We start from the raw sequence: 20,013 nt of genomic DNA on the forward strand, positions 1-20,013 counted from the left end.
ATCCATAATGCAGAACTGTTTGGTTCCAGCCCTGGCTTATACTGTTCCCCAAATGCCTGTTTATTACAGGATGTGAGAATGATGGGACATACAGACATCTGGGCTAACCTCACTGTGTTCCCTGTCTGAGTCCTGCCCTAATTAAATTTGGGAGCCTGCTAATTTCTCCACGGACCAGTTTGCAGCACAGACAGCAAGTTCTCTGCTGAGATAATGAAACTGTTATAATCTGTAGGATATGTTTTCCTGGGCAGCATAGCTTATGCTTCTGATTACAAAAAGAGCTGAAAAATCTTGAAATTTTACCATTTTTCTAAGAAGGTAACCAGTATTTTTTGCAGCACCCTGGGATTTCCCACCATGCCAACAACAACGTGGTGAAACACATTGCTCTGCTGTACCTCCCAAGCTCAAACATGTTGAAGTTTGCTGTAATTTGCAACATGCTGTACTGCAGAGCCCTTTAGAAGTCAACTTGATATATTTGTTATCAGTGGTCGGTGCTTTTGTTTTTCTCAGTGAGCAGAAGGAGAAGCCAGCAATCCCACTGTGCTGGGATGGGGTAGGAGAATAACACAGCTCAGCATCCAACCTCCCACCCAGCCTGCAGAGAGGGCTAATGCTGCTCTCAGCATTTGTCTGACGTTCACTGGGAGGTGCTGAGGGATCATTATCTTTATTTATTGAGGCCCCATCATGACTTGGATCACTCCTTAACAAGGTCACCATAATCACATTGCAATCAGGCTGCCCCTTCCCTTCCCAGTCCTGTAATTAGTGTTTGCCCTTGTAACTGGAAAATTAACCACATGACCTATTATTAACCTCTCTCCACCTATTATGATTTCTTTGGTGTTCCTTTTTAATGCAGATACTGTTGAAACAGGGGCTGTTTTAATTATATTGTATTAGCATGGGAGAGATTCTCAAACAAGTGGGGAATATGCTGATTATAGATTTAATGATAACTGCAAGTACCAGAAAGTATAACTGGTGTATAATTAGAGAGATACTCCAGTGCAGCAACATGCAGCTCTCACTTGGTATTCACTGCAAATCCACCTGGCTCCACGGGACAAACTGGTGTGGATAAATTATCTGTCCTGTGGAGTCCCACTCCAGGCAGACCTGTCCTGGTGCTAACAGTCAAATACAGAAGTGAGACCCTCATATCTTCATCCATCTCTTCATCCTGTGTGGTTTTCAGCTCTCAGTGGGTGAGTATTCACCCTTCTGTTGAAAGAGCTTCACACACTGCCCTAGTGCTTGTTTTGCATTTCCACCAAGGCCTAGGGTTGCCCAGGGAGTGCTTGGCCTGGCCTAGGGCAAGATGAAAAATAAAATGTAAGAGGAAGGATGCTGATGTCTGCATTTGCATTATTATAATTATTACAGTTATTATAACTTTTTAATGGCTCTGAACTAAGCTACCAACTCACAGCCTCCCTAAATTTGTCCCATGAACCTAATTGAACAAATCCCAAATAATCATTGCAAACAGAGCACTAGTGACCAATGGACTGCATCATTATTATGGGACTGAGGTTCTGAGCCAGCAGGTCTTTCATACAGCTGTGAGTAGTCCTTTGGTTTTGGGCTTAAAAGGGCTTAAAAGAGTAGTGACAGTATAAATGGAGGTTAGTGCATCTCAGAAAACATCTGACATTTACTCACAGTTAAGGCAAGCAAAGTGAGCAGTATAAATGTTATTCTGAATTATTCATCCAGTTTGAAGTGTTCACTGGGAATGTGCTCTCATGCCATTCTGTGAGCTGCTGAAATGCCATTTACCCTCTCCAGTGCCAAGGTGATGTCCTGTGTGCATGTCCATGTCTATCTCTCCTGATACCTGTATCATGTTCATCAGATCTCCTTGTGCTGGGTCATCAGGTAAGAACAGTTCTTCTCCTCAGGAACAACCTGTTCTAGCTTTACTGAAAAGGTTATAGAAGCAGTTTGTGGATATGGAGGCCATACAGATGGACACAGAGTTCCCACAAGCTGAGGAGGAGCAGAGGAAGAAGTTGGGAGCAGCTTAAGAGTTGGCTGCATTTGACAAAATATTTTGTCCTCATGGAATTATTTACTCATCAGCAACCTGATGCTGTTATTTCTCCTCTTCATTCACGGTGCCACAATTAAAAGTGTACATGGGACATTGAGTGTCTAGTCCACAATTTGGTCCAAACTGGCTGAATGAAAACTGCTCCTGGCTGGTGAGGATGCCCTGACTGCATCAGACCCAACTGTGAGAAACCTGGATGCAACACACCTGACTGACACTCTGTGCTAGTCCTGCAAGTGAAGAAGGCTGTACTATTTCAGAGGTCAAATTTAATCAGACACAGCAGAACTATTGGAGATCCTCACTGTGCCTCTAATTCAGCAGGGGATGAAGGGGCTCATGCACGTGTCAGGTCCCAGTCACTGGCTTTGTGTTTGCTCTGTGTCCATTTGCTGATCCACCCTAAGCTGGTCCAGAACTCAAATCCTACCATTTGAGAGTCTTTCCTTTTGGACTGGGGCCCATGAGCACAGATGTTCAGGCTCATTCTCTGTGAACTCCCCATGAGCTGCAGAGGATCTGACAGCAAAGTCCCCATGGACACCCAAGGGCTCCCAGTGCTGCTGGTGGTCTTGGACCAAGATCTGCAGGATATATTGTGGGGGCAGCTCCAGCAGGCAGATGAATGGAGGCTGAATTTGGGGATATCCTGCCCCAAAAAGGCAAAATAAAGTAAGACATTGACCAGCTCAGCAGGATACCATCTTTTCACTTGTGTTAACACAAAGAAGTAACAAGTTTAAGCAGTATTTTAATCTAACAGCTTTCATAACATGCAAAAACCCCTAAACAACTTTGCATTTGTTGGCAAAATTATCTGTATAAACTGATCTCATGAATCCAACACTCTAAAAAATACTTACAACACTTTCTGTTTTATCTCTATTACAATTTGCTGTAATCACAACAGAAAAAAAATTAAGCTGTCTAAAATTCAAAAACAGGTGGAAAGGAGGATTTTTATGATTTATAGTGTAATCTTCTTTCTTCAGCTTTTTGGGATATCAAAAGTGATAGTTTAATCACACATCTATCTGTGCCAGGAAATAAAGGAAAGGCATATGTGAGATGAAGGGGGAATTAAATCCAAGCAGCAATTCTGTGTGGTCTGGTGATTGGAAGAAAATCATCCATGTTTGCAGCTAATTCAAATTCACTTACCATAGGATGCTTCTTAAAATATTTCATTTTCTACTTAATTTGGCAGCAGTGAATCTGAGCAGTACTAACTGGTTCTCATTTTTCATCTGCACAGAAAAGTTTGAATGCTGTCATTTTCTGATCTACAAGGCCAAGGAAAGACTTTGCAGAGGGACCTGACAGTGCTGCTGAGATCTCTTTGCTGTTAGAGTTTTGCTCTCAGGTGAAGTTCTGGTGGTGCCTTCCCAAATGTTCTGGAGGAAAAGTTGGAAGAACTATTCTGAATTTCCATGTCAATGAGAATGGTGAATTTAGGTTTTTTTAATGTCCAAAATCATGTGCATAATGAGTTTCCCCAGTGCTGTTGAAGGAATAAAGTACCTGAGATTCACAAATCAACACTGGCATGATTTACTTGGGAATGTTGGTGCAGCCCTCCAGTTTCTCAAGCTTGGCTGAGAAACCATAATAGACCCAGCCTGATGTTCAATGGGCACAGAGCTGGGAACAGAAATACCTGCTTGGGGACTGAAATAAATAGAGTCATTAACATTCAGAATCAGTTTGATGGGGAGATGCCACAACAGACTCCAACATTAGGAAACCATTGGGGGTGTATGTCTTGTGAAAAAACACTCCACAGGATGTTTCTTAGGGTTTCTCTTTATCCTCTCTAAGGGGCACAACCTTCTAATCTGGGCCTGACCCACAACTGCTTCCCCTATCACTTGTGGCAGTGTCTTTTTCCAGTCTGCACACATCTAGCAGGACAGAAGATGACACCTTGTACACATGGGCAGTCTTCTGTTCTGCAGTGTGATGGCAGCAAGGACTGGACTTCCACTGGTAGTAGCACAGGGTGATTTTTTGCAAGCTTATGGTTGAGACTGCAGACACTTCAGAAACTTCCTAAAGTTCTAAGGGAATGTGTTTTATTGGGGTGGAAGGATGCTCTGTGCTGTAACTTTGCTCATCTCTGCCACAATGCAAAGAGAAAGGGAGCAGGAGTATTTAGACAAGGTTCCTCATGAAATACTGAAAGAATAATGTTTTTAAGTCATTGGTCTATGCTGATGGGTACATAGCCATTGCCCTGGATCTATCTAAAATTAGTCATTCCCAGTTTACAGTGATAAAATTTTCTTCCAGCCCATCTCTGCATAGTTCCTTCACTGCCTCCCACCTTCCATGTTTCCACTGTTGCCCCTTGGCAGCTGCATGCCCTGGCTCCTGCTGAGCATTGCAAATGCTCATTCCTGTCCCTTGCTCACCTCCATGGGATCCCCTGCAGCCTCACAGCACCAAACCTCCTCCCAGTGCTAACAGCCATGAGCTGTGCTCTCTTTGTAGCTCCATCAGGATGCCACTTGCACTGGGCTCAGAGCATCAGAGGTACTGAGTGTGTTACTGCTGCCCACCACACTCTGAGGTGATTTTCCTAAACTTGTTCTGATTATTCACAAGCCACGTGCTCACATCTTTTGCATGCAGAGGTTTATTTCTTCTGTTTAATAGAAGTTGATGGTTTACATGGAGAGGGGTCCATTTTTTTTGTGAATCATGCAGAGTGTTCAAGACACAATTTGCCTGTGAGAAATCCTGGAGTTAATGTGACCTGACAACAGAAAGTTTGGTTCTTCATGCCTAGCTCCCAAAAATTTGCAAACGTGAAAGCTACAATTTATGACTAGTGTTGGTGCAATCCAGCTTTTGAGGGAAAAAAAAAAAAATCAATTTGTTGATTTACACAGAAAACTCTAATTTATGTATTATCAAAGTAAGATGTTCCAGAGCTGGAAGAACTTTGCTACTGCACAGAGACAGCACTTTCCAGACCTATGGCAGTATTTCAGTGACAAAGAAGGGAGTGACATGAGCAGGCTGTAATTTCCCTGCAGAACTTGTGTGGGAGTTCAGCTGCGTGCGTGCGTCTGTGTGTGTGAGAAAGAAAGGGACAGGCAGAGAGAGGAAGAAACTTGCTGCATTATGCATTAATTTGAATGTATGTAGGCAGAGTACAAGCCAGAATTTTCACTCTTGGGGGCTCTGAATTAGGTCCTGATTTCATGTCAAGGTGCTTATGTAGCAATGGTTCAAATGAATTTTCAGTTTGCACAACTGCCCACTGCTTTAGTTATGGTCATACTAAATCCACTTGCATGGTTTAGTCCACTTCTGGCTCTGAATGACTTAGGGAAGTAGAAGCTGGTATTGTAATCCTTCACCAAAATTTGACCCAAGTCCTTTTTTTTGACTCCTTCTTTTCACTGCTACCAGAAAACTTGCAGTACATACAAGCAAACAGACAAGCAAACCCCAAACAATCTTCCACCCCTCAATAGATTAGAAGATATATTTGGTTTACGTCCTACAAGGCAAGAGGAATTTTATGAGGGCATCAAGACCCTTAACATGTCAAGCCCATGTGTGACAGGGAGGTTTAGACTCAGTCACCACCTTGTCCTGATAACAGAGCTATTCCTGAGGAGTGCTGAGCACCCCGTGGAGGAGCCAGAGGGGAATCCCACTGAGACCCACTCCACTCATCCCTTCTGGCTGTCAAAACCTGGGGCAGTGAGAGGAAACCCACAGAGGAATGAGAGTCACTTTTGGCACACACTGACTCCTGACAGAACTGTGTTCTGCACTCAGCCCCACAGGTTCCTAAAATCCCAGATGCAGGGGAATTTGCAGAAGAGCTCTTCCACGCCTTAAAGAGCTGGCAAGGTTTCCAGAGTTGCCTGCTTTTAGAGGGATCTGGCTCTGAAGATGGGACCTTAGATATACTGTGAATTAGAAATATTCCATTAGAAAGCTCAGGTGTTGTTTCAGAGACTCAGGCTGTGTCTGTGTCTGTGTCTGTGTCTGTGTCTGTGTCTGTGGCAGTGGCTGTGGCAGTGGCTGTGGCAGTGGCTGTGGCTGTGGCTCTGCTGTCTCTAGCCCATCCCCCCTGCTCTGGCCACAGTCCTCCCACTGGGCAGCTCCAGCCTCTGTCCCACAAGCAGCACCTCCTGCTCCAACTCTTCTCAGCTCTCCAGCACACTGAGTGCTCCCAAACCCTCCTGCCAAGCCCCATTAAATTGTACAAGGGGCTTGACTTTCATGCAAATTGTCATAATTATATCCACAGCCTCTGAACTAAAAAAAAAAACAATCCCCATCCGAAGCTTTCAACCTGACAGCTTCTCTTGAAATGACAGATCCTCCATGTGCCATGTATCTAACACCCCAGCTGTATCTCTGTACAGCTCTGTCACCTCCTCTCAGCCTCACAAGACCCAGAGCCTGGTACTTTCACAGTTATCATTTTGCCAACCCCCATCTCCAATGCTATCTCTACCACAGGGCCATGCTGATTATTTCTTTGATTCTCCTGCATGCTCAAAGTCACTTGCTCTTTTCTCTCTTGCTGTCTCTGATCTGGTCACACCAGCTTTGAGAAGTGTGCTTAGATGCACACTTAATATGTATTATCCTGAAAGAAGATGATTTTCTGGGTCAAGGTCCCCTTCATCAAGAATGTTCTTAAACAATCTAGTGTTTTTGAAGGAACTGGGCACTTAAATATTCCACTTCCTAAATATCTCTCCAGGGCAAATTAAAACAGCTTTGTGTCTTGCACCTTGAAGATGACAACAGTCTGCTACAGTTTAGTAGCTCCACTCCTGCTATTTTTGGAGAGGGGAAAATGAAATGGATTCAGAAAGGAGGAAGTTGCTTATTCTCCAGAAGCAAAAGCACTTGCTGTCATAGCCTACATCACATACATCAAGTAGCCTTGGCTTATTCTGAGCCACCCCAAAATACCATGCCTACATATATCTGCCCCTATTTGTGTGTTATCATACACACAGGAAAGATTTAAGCCCTGCAGCATCTCAATGCTAGTCTCCTTTGCAGAGGAAAAAGCAGGGCAGAGTTATGTTATTTGTCATGATCATGAAGGGAATCCACAGACCTGAGACTGAAGGATTATCTCCAACCTGCTCCTTCAGAGCTACCCTGCTTGTCTGTTTCTAACAGCTTTTCCTAGGGATGCTGAGTGTTTCATGATATCAACAAACAAAAATCTTCCATGGCACATTTTCTGCCTTTGTGGTGACTGTATGTTTACCACCTTTTGCCAGTGTTCTCTTTTTTTCTCTATCTTCTTCACCAACATTACTTTTCAAAAGGTGCCAGATATTTCTTCACCCTTAAAAGTCACCTCAGATGCAATCAAGCCATAGCCCCAGATGATTTACAATTCTCAATTATTCTCCTGAGATCCCTGTATAAGACAGTGCTAGGAGGGAAGATGGAGTGCTTCAGTTTCTTCAAGAACCAGTGTCAAAACAATTCTATCAGCCCATGGCGCTAAATACGTTAATTACTGTTTCTTAATTTCAAGAGACAAAACTTCAATTGTGATCACAGAAACATCCATCAGAAAAGGCATCATTGCCACATGATTAGCAGCTATCCTGACACAACTCCGAGTTCCACATATTTGCAGGACTGTATTTTAAAAACATCATCAGAAGACAGTGAGAGGAATATTTAGTGCTTTTCCTCTTGCTGCAGGGCTGGTATGGAAATTAGGGACTCTTCCTGGCATGATAGCCCATACTGTTTATGGGATTAGAGCAATGAATGTCTGGATTAGCCAGTATGATTCTTAGAATATTCTCAAAAATTCTGCCCCTATAGCCACCATTTCAGCCTCTTTAATTACAGAAGCAGGCTGTGCAGACACAGGTCAGCTATTCAGCAATTGTCAGAGCTTAATGTTACAACTGATGACACAAAAGCAGAGCAAATTTTGTACTAGAAGCATTTCAAAGATCTGTACACATAGAAACAGACATTTTTATCACTAGCATCACAAGACTATTTTTATTTCCCCTGGAGAAGCTCTGTGCACAGTCGTATATCCCTCTGCTTCAAAATTAGCTCTGTGCAAAACTGTTCCAGGGGTTGAAGACAGATCCAGTCCCTATTGCACTCCGAATTTTTGATTTTTTTTTCTGCTATATAGAAATACTTTGGCAAAATTCAGGCTCAGTTACTCTGGGAGCCATTGGCCACACTTTGCTTCAGCTCTTGGTAATTCTGCTCTCTGCTAGAGGGGAGTCTCGGAGCTGCACTTTCCCCAGCCAGACACCAATCTGAAATATCCTAAGGCATCACTGTCAGAGAGGTCTAAGCACTCTAAGTGCTTAGAGTGAAGGCCCTGGAGGCATTTCAAGAGGGACCTTATGAAACTCTGGCACCTGACATGACTGACGACTTTGCAAGTTGAGATCACTGTGATCCCCACCCATCTGCCCTGCCTAATGCGACTGTGTCACATTTTCAAGGTCAAATGATTCAATTCCCAACATGAACACTGTCACATTTGGAGGGGAGCATTCTCCTTGCATCTCCATTGAAACATCATTTTTTGAAGCATGTGCCCAGAGGGTGGTGGAAAAGATGCCACCAGTCTGGAACAGGGTGAGTAACCCAGAAATCAACACTGCAGCCCCTCAGCTCCATGACTGTGCTGAAGTGTGTGCAGAAAGCACAGCAAAGAGAGCAAACTGGAGTGCTGGCCTGGGGCTGAAAATATCAGGATTCCGTTTTCTTCATTAAAATGAAGTTAACATACTGTTGTAGCTCATTGACATTCACAGTAAACCTTTGTCATGGCTTGACATGGTTTGGGTTTTAATTGTTTGTAAGACATCCCTATACAACACCAAAGGGAATGTCTGAGGTCACTAACAAACCTTTGGGAATGAATGTAACTCATTCCAGTGCCAACCTGAGTGGGGAGATGAACAATTATTCAATCCTGTTGATAAATTTCCAAGTTAAAAAAAATTAGTAATCATCAGTTAAGGGCATGTATTTAAGACCTAAGTGTTTCAAGCATTGCAGGAATTTGTAGTTAATATGCCCAGGATGATTAAATGTGGCAAAGGTGGCCCTGGCTGAACTCTCTGCAGCCAGGGAAGGATGTGAAGGATGGGAGTTTGTAATAATATGAGCAAAATTCTAATCAAAGTCCTGTCTGAACAGAAACCTTCACTAATTTGCATGGTGCTCTAGCACAAAACTGTTTAACACTGGAGAAGATTCCTGGGCCAGTGTTGCAAACCATTCTACCAGTGTAGCTAAATCTGAGAGATGATGGTCAAAAGGGCTTTTACCTACTCCTGCCAATCATCTCCCTTTGGCCTATGGACCCTGCTTCACTCACACCACCTGTGCAAGTAGTTTTGGACTCCATAACTAAGCAGTGATTTGTTGTTATTAAAGCAAAGCTGTAACAGTCATTGCTTAGGATCTAGGGTAACAAGTCCCTCTTGAGATATTTTTACTATATGAGACAGGGGGAGGGATGTGGATCCTGGAAAGGAGCTTGGTTAAAGGCTCTGAGCCATGAGATCCATCCCTTTCTGCTCAGAAAGGTATTGCCCTCACCTGCAGGGGAGTACAGCTCCCCTGGCTTGAGATCCACAGAGGTGCAGCCCTGGTGAGATCTCACTTAATGCAGGGGAGAGAGAGGCACCAGTGTTGTACCACACAGCAGTATCCTCAGCACTCCTGAATCCCACAGTTCAGACCTGGATGGAATGCATCAATGAGCCACCCTCAGCCTGTGCTAGAGACCAAGCACAGTTCTGTATTCCAAACATTTCAGGGGAGGCATCTCTCTGGAGGATGAGCCACCAGTGTAACCAAACATCCTTGCAAAATGGTCTGAGGAAGATCCTTTTCTCTCTGTCATGTGGAAAATTAGGGTGATTAGGAAGACCATTTCAACCATTAAAAATCTGCAAAGCTCCAGCACACCAGGCACACACCTTAACCCCAGGACCTTGCTTTCTCTCAGTAACTGCCAGAGGTAAGTGTGTGTTAATCATTTGTCCTGTAAAAATCCTTTCTTTGCTGAAAGCTGGAAGCCCTTCCTCTCTCACAGTTTCATTACATTTTAGAAATCAAACAACCAGCTTTTAAACTCTCTGCTGGGACACACAGATATGTGAGCTTCCCACTAACAGGGGGCCACTCTCTTTGCATCTCTGTTATGTGGGGATTGAATGTGTCTTTTTTCTAAGAGTGATGAGATCCTCAATCTCTGCAGGTTTTGCAAGGGTCCCCACAGAGCCATTGCCTCTCCTGTCACACTGACAGAGCAGGATCAGCTTCCCAGGAGAACAGTGGGTGATGGCCTTGAAAGATCCTAGCCCTGGGCTTGTTATCAAAGAGCTGGAAAAATGAAATAAATGAAAGAGACTCCTAGCAGAGCACAAGCTTCCCTGCTCCAGGCTCAGTCTCACACCTGTTGAGGTACACAGCAGCTCCTGACTGCATCCAGGGGGAAGAGGTGTTTTTCCCCAGTATCTGCAATGATCAATGAGGAGCTGGAGCAGAGTGCCTGCAGCTCCTGCTGAAGAAAGCAGACCAGGCACCACTGAACTGGACTACCAAGAGCTGTTGGCTTTTATATGGGCTCAGCAAGGTCGTTCATCACCACAGCAGACGCTGACTGCTTTCAGTAGCATGGAAAAGAAATTAAAAGTAGGCAAAAAAGACCTTTTTGTTTAGCTGGAGGATAAGCAATAGATCAAAATGTTTAAAATATTAGCATATCACTGCAGCTCAGACACACTTGTGGGTTCCTGCAGCTTAACACATGGCAGAGTGGCTGTGTTGGTGGATGATTGTCAAGAGAAAAGCGTGGTCTCAGAGTTAATTACTGTGAGTGATCTGTGGTAGCTATCCTGGAGAGGTGGAGCTGCTTTCCAGGACAGTCTTCTAGTGGATTTGAGGGGGTTTTAAACTCAGTACAGTAAATATTGCCTGGAATATTAATTCTTTTTTTCAGTATTGAGGCTATGCAGAGGGTGTTTACATATTGAATAGAGCAAACACTTCTCACTGCTGCACAGGACAAAGAGGCAGCAAGAAGCAGTCCCTGCCTACTGTGACCAGTTTCTACCATCAGAATGTTGCTTAACTTATTCCACTCATAAGGAGATCAAGCATTATGTCAGGCCAACAGCTGCAGAGATGAAGGTGAGTTCAGAGTAACCAATGGAGACAAACCCAATCACCTTGTGTCTTCTCCAGCCAAGGTGCACCTGCACCCTCAGCAGCAAGTCCTGGTGTCACACCTGGAGGACTCAAGGCTGTTTGGAAAATGAATATTGCCCACACCACCAGCTCCAGTGAGACACATCCTTGCTGCTCTTGCACTGACCTTCTCCAGCTCCTCTCACAGGGAGTGAGCAGAACAATCCAGCTTCTCTTTCACATTTGTGTGCTACTTCTCAGTGTTTTGAATTAAAGGTATTAAAAGATGACCAGATCCATGCAGCTGGCTGGAGCCACCAGAAAAGAAAATGCCATCTGGACAGTGGTCTGTGGCCACATGGCATCCTCTGATGTGCACCAAGGGAGCCCATCACAGTAGCTATTTTCCACACTGGAACAGGGATATAAATAAAAATGTTCTTGTTCGCATGTAGCCATTCTGTAACTGATCTGGAAGATGAACTTCAATTTTAAAGCCATTTAGCCAAAAGTTTTGCTATTGAAATTGTTAGCAGTGTTTCCTCATCTGACACATCATATCTCTGTATTTTTTCTCTGTGTGTGTGGGTATGGGCATAAAAAACCCCCTCAAAACAGCAGATAACCAGGATTTTCAACTATGTCTCCACCCTGCAAGTCTGAATAACCATCTCTGTTTCCTTAGCTGACTGCCAGCCTGCTAAATTCATATGAAAATAAAGTATTTGTACTTAAACCACACATCTATGCATAAAACAGGTTGTCTGGGGAATGCAAGCTTTGGAGTTTATTGGTGAGTTGGGCTGTGACTCAGGGAGCACATAGAGACCTTGCAAAATTATGTATTCTGTAAGTGCATCAAAGTGGCCAGAAAAGGGAAAAACAGCTGTGCATGTTTTTCTTTCTCCTCCTCCTCTCACTTTGGGACTAAGCCTATAAAATAATAAGATACCTTTCCAGTATTATCATTTGTCTTGATTTTCTGTAGAGAATTACATAACAGCAATAGCCCTATTAGCATTCAGCCCTCAGTTCTTTGCTTTGTGCTTTCTCCCTTATTCATTTTGCTTAATAAAATAATGAATTTTGCATTTGATAGATGCCTGACAGCTCAGGGGACTCAACTGTCCTCTGTTTAGCCATTGAATAGTGTTATGGGCTGGCATTGGAGCTCTCCTGCATGACAGTCCCTTTGCAATATGCCAGCTCTGTCCACACATTAGGGAGAATTCAAGTAAATTCAGATCACACTAAGCCAGTGATGTTGATGAGAACCTAATAGAGCAAGAGGGACTGAAAGCTGTCACTGCCAGGGGGCAATTAGTTACCAGATAGTCCCATTTGCAATTCCTAGGATGTGAATAGGTTGAAAAGTGCTGTGTGCAAGGGCTGCATGTGCAGGCTCAGAGTATTGTATAAGGGAACTATACCTGGAGCTGTAGGTATCTCTGCTATTAAAGCAAACAATACTTCCTCACCTGCATTTCTGATGATTTCCCTTTTCATCCCTGCAGGGGAAAACCCTCAGGGGTCTGGAAGGTACCTGTCCAGAAGGAAAACATGGGGCTCCCTCCCCAGAGCAGGGAAGGAGGAGCTGCTGCAATGCCTCACTGTGCTCTGGGACCATCTGGGATCTGGGTGCCAGTGATGTAGGTCTGTCTGTCCAGAGCAGCAGCTGCAGCAGAAACCAGCAAAAGCTTCATTTAATCTGGTTACAGTGTCATAAATGTCATAGATGTGTCAGAAACACTTCTCCAAGAGGGTGAATCTGGTGAGGACTTGTGCCTTTCCCTCCCTCTTTATGTTATGGCATAAAATATTTTTATTTGTAGAGTTAAGAAAGGAGAAAGGCAAGCTCTCACATCTTTTCAAGGGAATGCTTATTGAACTTTCTGATGCAGCCACTAGATGCCCCTGTTTTCTGATGCCTGCTCCAGAGTGGGGCATCTGCCAGGATGCAGCAACCAGGGCCAGAATTTGGGGCTCATGCCACAGAGAAATCCTGACTGCTTCAGCCTCCTCTTCCCTAGTGACCTTTGGGTTAGCTGAGTCTATTGTTCTGGATGTGGAATTTAGGAGAGACAGTGCTGGTCACTAACAGGGATGGTGTCATCCATCTTCTGCCTTTTCTGCTTCTGTTCTGTGGTGGCTCTGGAGGAGGTGACAGAGCTCAGCCCCCTGTACCTGCAGGTTCTGTTCCTGTGACCATACTCACTGCAGTGCCCAAGCCTTGGAGCAGCACTCTTGGAGCCCACTGCCTCTTGGGGGTGAATCCACCCAAAGCAGAAGAGCCAGACTCCTGGCAAAGCCATTAACCCCAGCAGAAATATTTCCCAAATGAACCCTGAAGTGTTTCCTTGTGCACAGGTCCAGCAATGAGACTGATTCAAATGGGAATTTGGCACCTGATCAGGGTGAGGGAGCATTTGTGGCTGCTGAAATAGTTCTGCATCCAGAAGATTAATTCTTGCACCATGTCATTCCAGCCCCACAGGCACCCACAGTCAGCATAGAAAATCACATTTGCTCCATCTGAAGTGATCACTCCCCCAAAATGAACTTGGCTTAAGTAAGGATTTATTTGAGAGTTTCTCAAGATGAGCAGATGTTTCTGCTTCAGTTATTCCTTGACCAGGCTTTATTGGGCCAGCAAAGTTTACTTACCCAAGTCCCTACTAGGCCCTAAGATAACAATGTGTGAATAAATATTTCAGTCAGATACCCAGCTCAGAACTCCTGTGAAACACAGCAGTGATTTATGGATTTGAAGTAAAATGTTTGTGTTCTGGGCATTCAATCTCAGAAACACAGGAAATGTTAAGAGATCTTGCTTGAGCTTTTTTCTTAAGAAGGTGAACAAAGTGATGGGAAACCTTCAGAAGAGAAAAAAGAGTGACCTCTCAGGATGAGAACACCTATAAAGGCTTCTGCTGCCTAATCCTTCCTATTTACAGGAGTAAGGTGCCTAATTAGCACTCCTCAGTGTGATGTGGGCTCAGAGCTCTGGGTCATGTGGGAAGTTTTTGTGGTTTTTTTTTTTTTGAGAAGCTAAGAGCAGTTCTGAGGAAGAAGCACTAGAAATTCCTAGTGACCTAGTGTCACAAAAATTACTGGTATCTGAAACACCTTTGCAGATGCTTTGAAACTAGTAGTAGTTGCTTCATCCATCACCCACTGAAACTAAAAGGTTCCTCCTGCTTCCCTTCAGGAGCCCTGGATTAGGATGTAAAACTCATGACACCACTACTTTCAGCATCCTGCTGCTAGTACCTGTTTAGTGAGGTTTGGTCCACTAGGTTTTGGTTATGAGACATAAGGCTGGTATCCAGCCTTAGGATCAGGAAGGTTTACAGAGATTAATCCCACAGCAGGTAGCACAGGCAGCCCTGGGGCTGGTCTTCCCCAAAACTGACACTGTGTAAGCCAAGCCACATTTCTGGAAATCACACATCATCTGCCATTTTATTCATAAATTAGGAAAAAAAAAAAAATAAAAGGAGGTCTCAAATACACAATAGCAAATGAAGTCTGGATTAACTGATATCTCTCTTCTCTCAGTGATTTCCTTGTGTTTTCCCTTGGGCCTGAGCTGCTCTGTTGGATTATGGCATTTCAGAGTCATTGGCATTATGATAACATGACTAAGAAATATGGAGACTCCCCTCTCCACGTTAATCTGTGCCAAGAGAATACTGAAGGAAGTAGATAAAAGAGTCACTAACACTGAGTTACATTTTGCTTCTAAGAATTGCCTTCCAGAGGCTGTAGCCATTTTGCAACCTTTTTAATTTTCAGAGAAAGTGCCTCCTGTGCCATAATTAAGAGTTTAATATGCCACAGGGTCCTGTTTATCATGATAACGTATTTTGCTAGACTTTTTGTAAGTCCTTTGAATATCTTTCAGCCAGTCCATTAGATGGGGCTGTGATACTGGGGATTTTAATCACAGATATTCATTATTCAGTTATTATTCATCATTTTAATAAAAAAGGGGCATATTTCCTTTGTTTCACAGGCAGAAAGATCTGATGAGGGATTTCAAAGGGTGGAATAGTTTGATTATCTTCAGTGTTGGCTAGCTACATCCACAAATTTGCAGGGAGAACATCAGGCCCACCTTTCTCTTCTGCTCTTACAGAAGGCACAGGCATCCAAAGCAAAGACACCTGTAAATGAGACAAGCAACAGAAGACATATGGGAAGCAGTTTTAACTCATGTGATGACTAATAGCATGTTCCCAGCTGGAACATCGTTTGAGACCTCTACACAGCTTTTCAGTAAAAAAAGATCTGTGTAATTGTTTTAGCAATGGTGTGCAGAGGGCCCTGGAAATGGAAGACAACATCAGTGCACCATCCCATAACATCAGATGTTATGGCAAAAAGTCAGATTGCTCTAGTGCCTGCCTGATGCAGGAAGATGCAAAGGGCAAAAGTAATTTCCCTGCAAAGTGCTTTGCCTCAAGCAAGGGGAAATGCTGTAACTATGTTGAGCAGTCAGAGATTATCACATATTGTGAATATAATGTATATATACATAATGTATGTATATGTGAATGTATTGTAATCTGTAGTGATGGTTCCTTGACAAAAAGATCAATCATGGAGATGTTAAGGTTGGAAAAGACTTTTAAGATTACAAGTCCAACCACCAGCCCAGCATCACCACCTTGGTCACCACTAACCAATGTCCCTAAGTGCTGCATCCAGGCACTTGAAGTGTTTCTTAAACATTTCCAGGGATGGTGAGTCCACCACATCCCTGGGATGCCTCTTCCTATGCTTGACAACCTTTTCCAGGAAGAAACCTTTCCCAAGTATCTCATCTAAACCACCCCCCATGCAACCTGAGGTCATTTCCTCTTGTCCTGTAACAAGTTATAGAGAGAAAGGGCTGACCCTTACTTGCTACCACATTTCAGGGAATGTGGAGAGCAATGAGGCTCCCTCAGAGCCTCCTTTTCTCCAGGCTACACACCCCCAGCTCCCTCAGACTTGTGTTCTAGAGCCTTCCCCAGCTCTGCTGTGCTTGTCTGTACAAAACTGTTCAGCCTTGTCCCATCACTATTCTGACCATATAAAAAGTCACTCTCCCTTGTTTTTTTTTTTCAAGTTCTGGAAGGCTGAAATGAGGTTGCCCTGGAGCTTTCTCTTCTCCAGGATGAGCAACCCCAGCTCTCTTAGGCTGTGTTGATAGAACAGGTTGCTCCAGCCTGTATAAAATATATTTCCCTGGAAGGGGAGATGATCAAGGTTCAGGAAAGAGTCTGGCATCGGTCAGCATGTGCTGATCAATTGAATTGTGCATCACTTGCTCTCATTTTTTTTCTTTTACTCTTCATTCTTATCAATTCTTCTAATTTACTTCATTTCAACTGTTAAATAGTTGCATTGTTGTGTGATGCCAAACTGCCTACTGGGATTAACCCACAATAACAGGGAATCCTGAAGCCAGACAGCCCCCTCTGTCCTCAAGTGCTACATCCAACCCACCCAGCAGCTCTTCTGCAAAACTCTCCCTGGCTCTGCAGCAGCTGAGCAGCCAGTACCCTGTGCCAGTGCTGCCTGACAAAGTGATGCAGGGAGACTCACAGATGAAGTGTTTGCTCAAATATATCATTTATTGCCATCTTTGTACTAAAGCTCACAGGAGAAGTGGACTCTCTCAAAAAGGGAATGCCCTTTTGCAGGGGTGGCTGGAGGGCAGCAACATTAAATGCCACTTGGCAGAGAGCACAGCTGTGGAGAGTGACCAATTATTTCTATTTCCTCAGTGCAGGAGCATGGACAGTGGGGGAGCCATAGGCAGGGAATCAGAGAAACCAGAGCTCACTGCCTCAGGTCTTCTACCAAATAATCTCCAACTCTGTGGTAGCTGAGCAGCCACATTCCACGCCAAGGTTGCTCAGAGATAGTGTTTGTTCAACTTTTTTGTCATAAACTTTACATCAGCTAAAGCTCCCCAAAAGTCAAAGTTAGAATGGTTAGAATGATATTGGAAGTATTTTTGTGGAAACCAAATTATTCTACTCTTCTACAGTTCCATGGTTTTGTGGTCCTACAGTCGTCTCATTCAGAACCCAAAATAGAGATAATATTGCAGATCATCAAACTCCTTCAATGCCTTAGTCTGGGCAGCTGGATCCTGCACCAGGTGCTGAAAGAGGTTTAGGGGCTGTGCCTCCTGGAAATCTGGGGGCAAAGAGATCTCTGCAGGCATGTCCTCATTGCCAAAGAAGAAGTGCTTGAGGCGTTTCTCCTCGAGGCAGCAGCGCAGGTAGTGCATGATGTCATCCACCCGCATCAGGAGATACTTGTGCTGCCATTCTGACAGAGGGATCAAGGTCAGGAGGTGCATGACCGTGGTTTTCAAGGCATAGACAGAAATGCCCGAGCCCTCCAGAAGGCGGGCACAGAGCCGCAGGCACTTGAGGTGGCAGCTGCGGGGTGGAGCCTGCATGGCCACCTGCCTGAAGAACTTTGCCTCTGCCACAGCATAGCTCTCCAGCCACGTGGTGCTCGGGGGGAACTGGGCCCCTGTAGGCTGGCTGCTCAGGAAGATGTCCGAGTCACCTTGCTGCACACTAAATACTATCTCCACAAAAAGGCTTCTCCCAGAGTCTTTCACCAGCCTCATCTTGCAGGAGCGGCAGGAGGGAAGCACCTTCATGCTGTAGTGACGGGACTGAGGCACCACCGACCAGGCTGAGATCACAAAGGTCTGGAACCAGAGGGCAATTTTCTCCCCATCTAGGTAAGGGCCAGTGCAGAGGGTGTGCAGAAGGCTGGTGACCTGATTTCTCTTCAGCTCCTCTGCAGAGTGGTGCAGGAAGCACAGGATGCTCTGGTCTGGCTGTTTCCCAGTGCAAGTGCACTCCTGCTCCACACGGATGCGCATGCTCGTCTGCGGCATCTGCCCCGTGGCCTCTGGCTCCAGGTGGAAGGCATGCCCAGGAGGAGGCTTCAGGGGCACAAACATGAAGTAGACAATGTCCTCCTCCTTATGGGGACTCCATCCTTCACAGGCACTGCCCACCCCAATGGCTGGTTCCAGCACTGGGAAGAAGCTGTCTGAAAAGAGACTGTGGGAGACTTGGAGAAGGTCACTCAGCAGCTCCTGCACCACCCGTCTCCTGGAGGCCAGCTTTGGCACTGACAGCTGGAAGCGTTTTGAAAAGATCCAGATCATATTCATCTCAGCAGGCTGTTCTTCTTCCTCACTTTCTTCACTCTCTGAGTCCCTGCTGCTATCCATCTCACAGATCCTTTTCTTGAGCCACCAGCAGAGTGCCAAGAGCAGCACCAGGACTCCAGCAATGACCCAGAACAGCCATTGCTGTAAAGTAGTTAAGAACACGGCTCCCCCAGACTCCCCACTCAGCTCCACGGTACTGTGGGCCAGCTCCTGCAGCATCTGAGTCCTCTGCTGGTTGAGGACCTCATCTGGGTACACATTGATGTAATTGAGGATCCATTGCACAAGCCAGAGGAGGAGTAGTGTGATCATTATGACCTGAAAGAGAGTGGAGAGGAGTGCAGCAGGGCTGAGAAGAGAGAGAAGGAAGAAAAGAGAAACAAAGGGAGCTGGTAGTGAGGGAGGAAGGGATGTGAGACAGCGGGCAGGAAGGAGAGGGGGCTAGGCAAGTGGCAGGCAGCAAAGCCTGCACCCAGTCCTGGTGGTGGTACTGTGCCCTTTTCCCCCCTGGAAGGGGCTGGGCCCTGGATGCAGGATGGGAAGCACTCTCTTGGGTGCCTGCGTTTGTGGTCCTGCCCTCATCCAGCACAGCATCTGGCCGTGTGTGTCCACTTGATGCTTATCCCTGGGGCAGTGCTGTTTGCTGCTGCCATTTATATCTGCTGCTCACTATGACATCCCTTGTGATGGATGTACCAGAGACACCACAGCCAGGCCAGCTCGCTGTACTGGGGCAGCACTTCCTGCTGGTGTTACTGCTACCAGCCTCTTGCTGTGACATTCCTTGTGATGTCACTGGCAGCAGAGACATCACAGCCAGGCCATCCCCACCCTTCATCCCCACCCTAGCTCAGACCCTCACAATGCCCCAAGAAACCAAAGCCCTGACACCCACCAAATGCAGACCCACTGCTCAGGAATGGCCCCAGAGCTTCCCTTTAAAAAGCAGGACAACGCTTTGCCTGAGCTCTTGGCAAACATAAAATTGGATGATGTGATTCCTGGATGTTTTACTCCTAGAGATCCCCTGTGGTGATGGGATTCATTCCCTTGGCACTGATCTCTCTGTTTGTGGGGGTGCTCTTGGGGCCTTTGTGACACCCCTGGGTGTGGGGTACAGAGGAGCACCTGGGGGCTGTCATGGATGAAAGGCTGGCCATGAGCAAACAGTGTGCACTCACAGCCCAGAAAATCAGTGAAATCCTGGGCTGCTTCAAAGGAAACATGGGCAGCAGGCTGAGGGAGACACTTCTGTCCTCAGCAAGCCCCACCTGCAGCCCTGTGTCCAGGCCTGGGCTCCTCAGCACAAGAAAGATGTGGAGCTGTTGGAGCAGGCTGGCCTGTCCATGATGTCTCTGGTGCCAGTGACATCACAAGGGATGTCACAATGAGGGGCAGGGATAAATGAGAGCAGCAGGCAGTGCTGTGCTAGCCCAGCCTGAGACGGTGACTGCACACACAGGAAGGACACTGCCCTGCATGAGAGATGGAGCACAAAGACAGAGCTGTCAAACCCTTCTCTCTGTCCTGCTGAAGGCCATGTCTGCCCTAATGCTCCTGGTGACTGTGG

General features: G+C 45.4%; 1 protein-coding gene across 1 annotated transcript; it reads right to left on the minus strand.

The window, feature by feature from the left end:
• Positions 1–16,843: 16,843 nt before the first annotated feature.
• On the minus strand, positions 16,844–19,779 carry LOC306803860 (inositol 1,4,5-trisphosphate receptor-interacting protein-like 1). Its single transcript, XM_079309774.1, has 2 exons — positions 19,715–19,779; positions 16,844–18,761 (listed from the first exon to the last, which is right to left on the minus strand). The coding sequence occupies exon 2, from the start codon at positions 18,753–18,755 to the stop codon at positions 17,322–17,324; it is 1,434 nt and encodes a 477-aa protein (XP_079165900.1). The 5' UTR covers positions 18,756–18,761; positions 19,715–19,779; the 3' UTR covers positions 16,844–17,321.
• Between the last annotated feature and the right edge of the window lie 234 nt (positions 19,780–20,013).

This window comes from Erithacus rubecula (assembly GCF_903797595.1).
Source record: "Erithacus rubecula genome assembly, chromosome: 6".
Lineage (NCBI taxonomy): Eukaryota > Metazoa > Chordata > Aves > Passeriformes > Muscicapidae > Erithacus > Erithacus rubecula.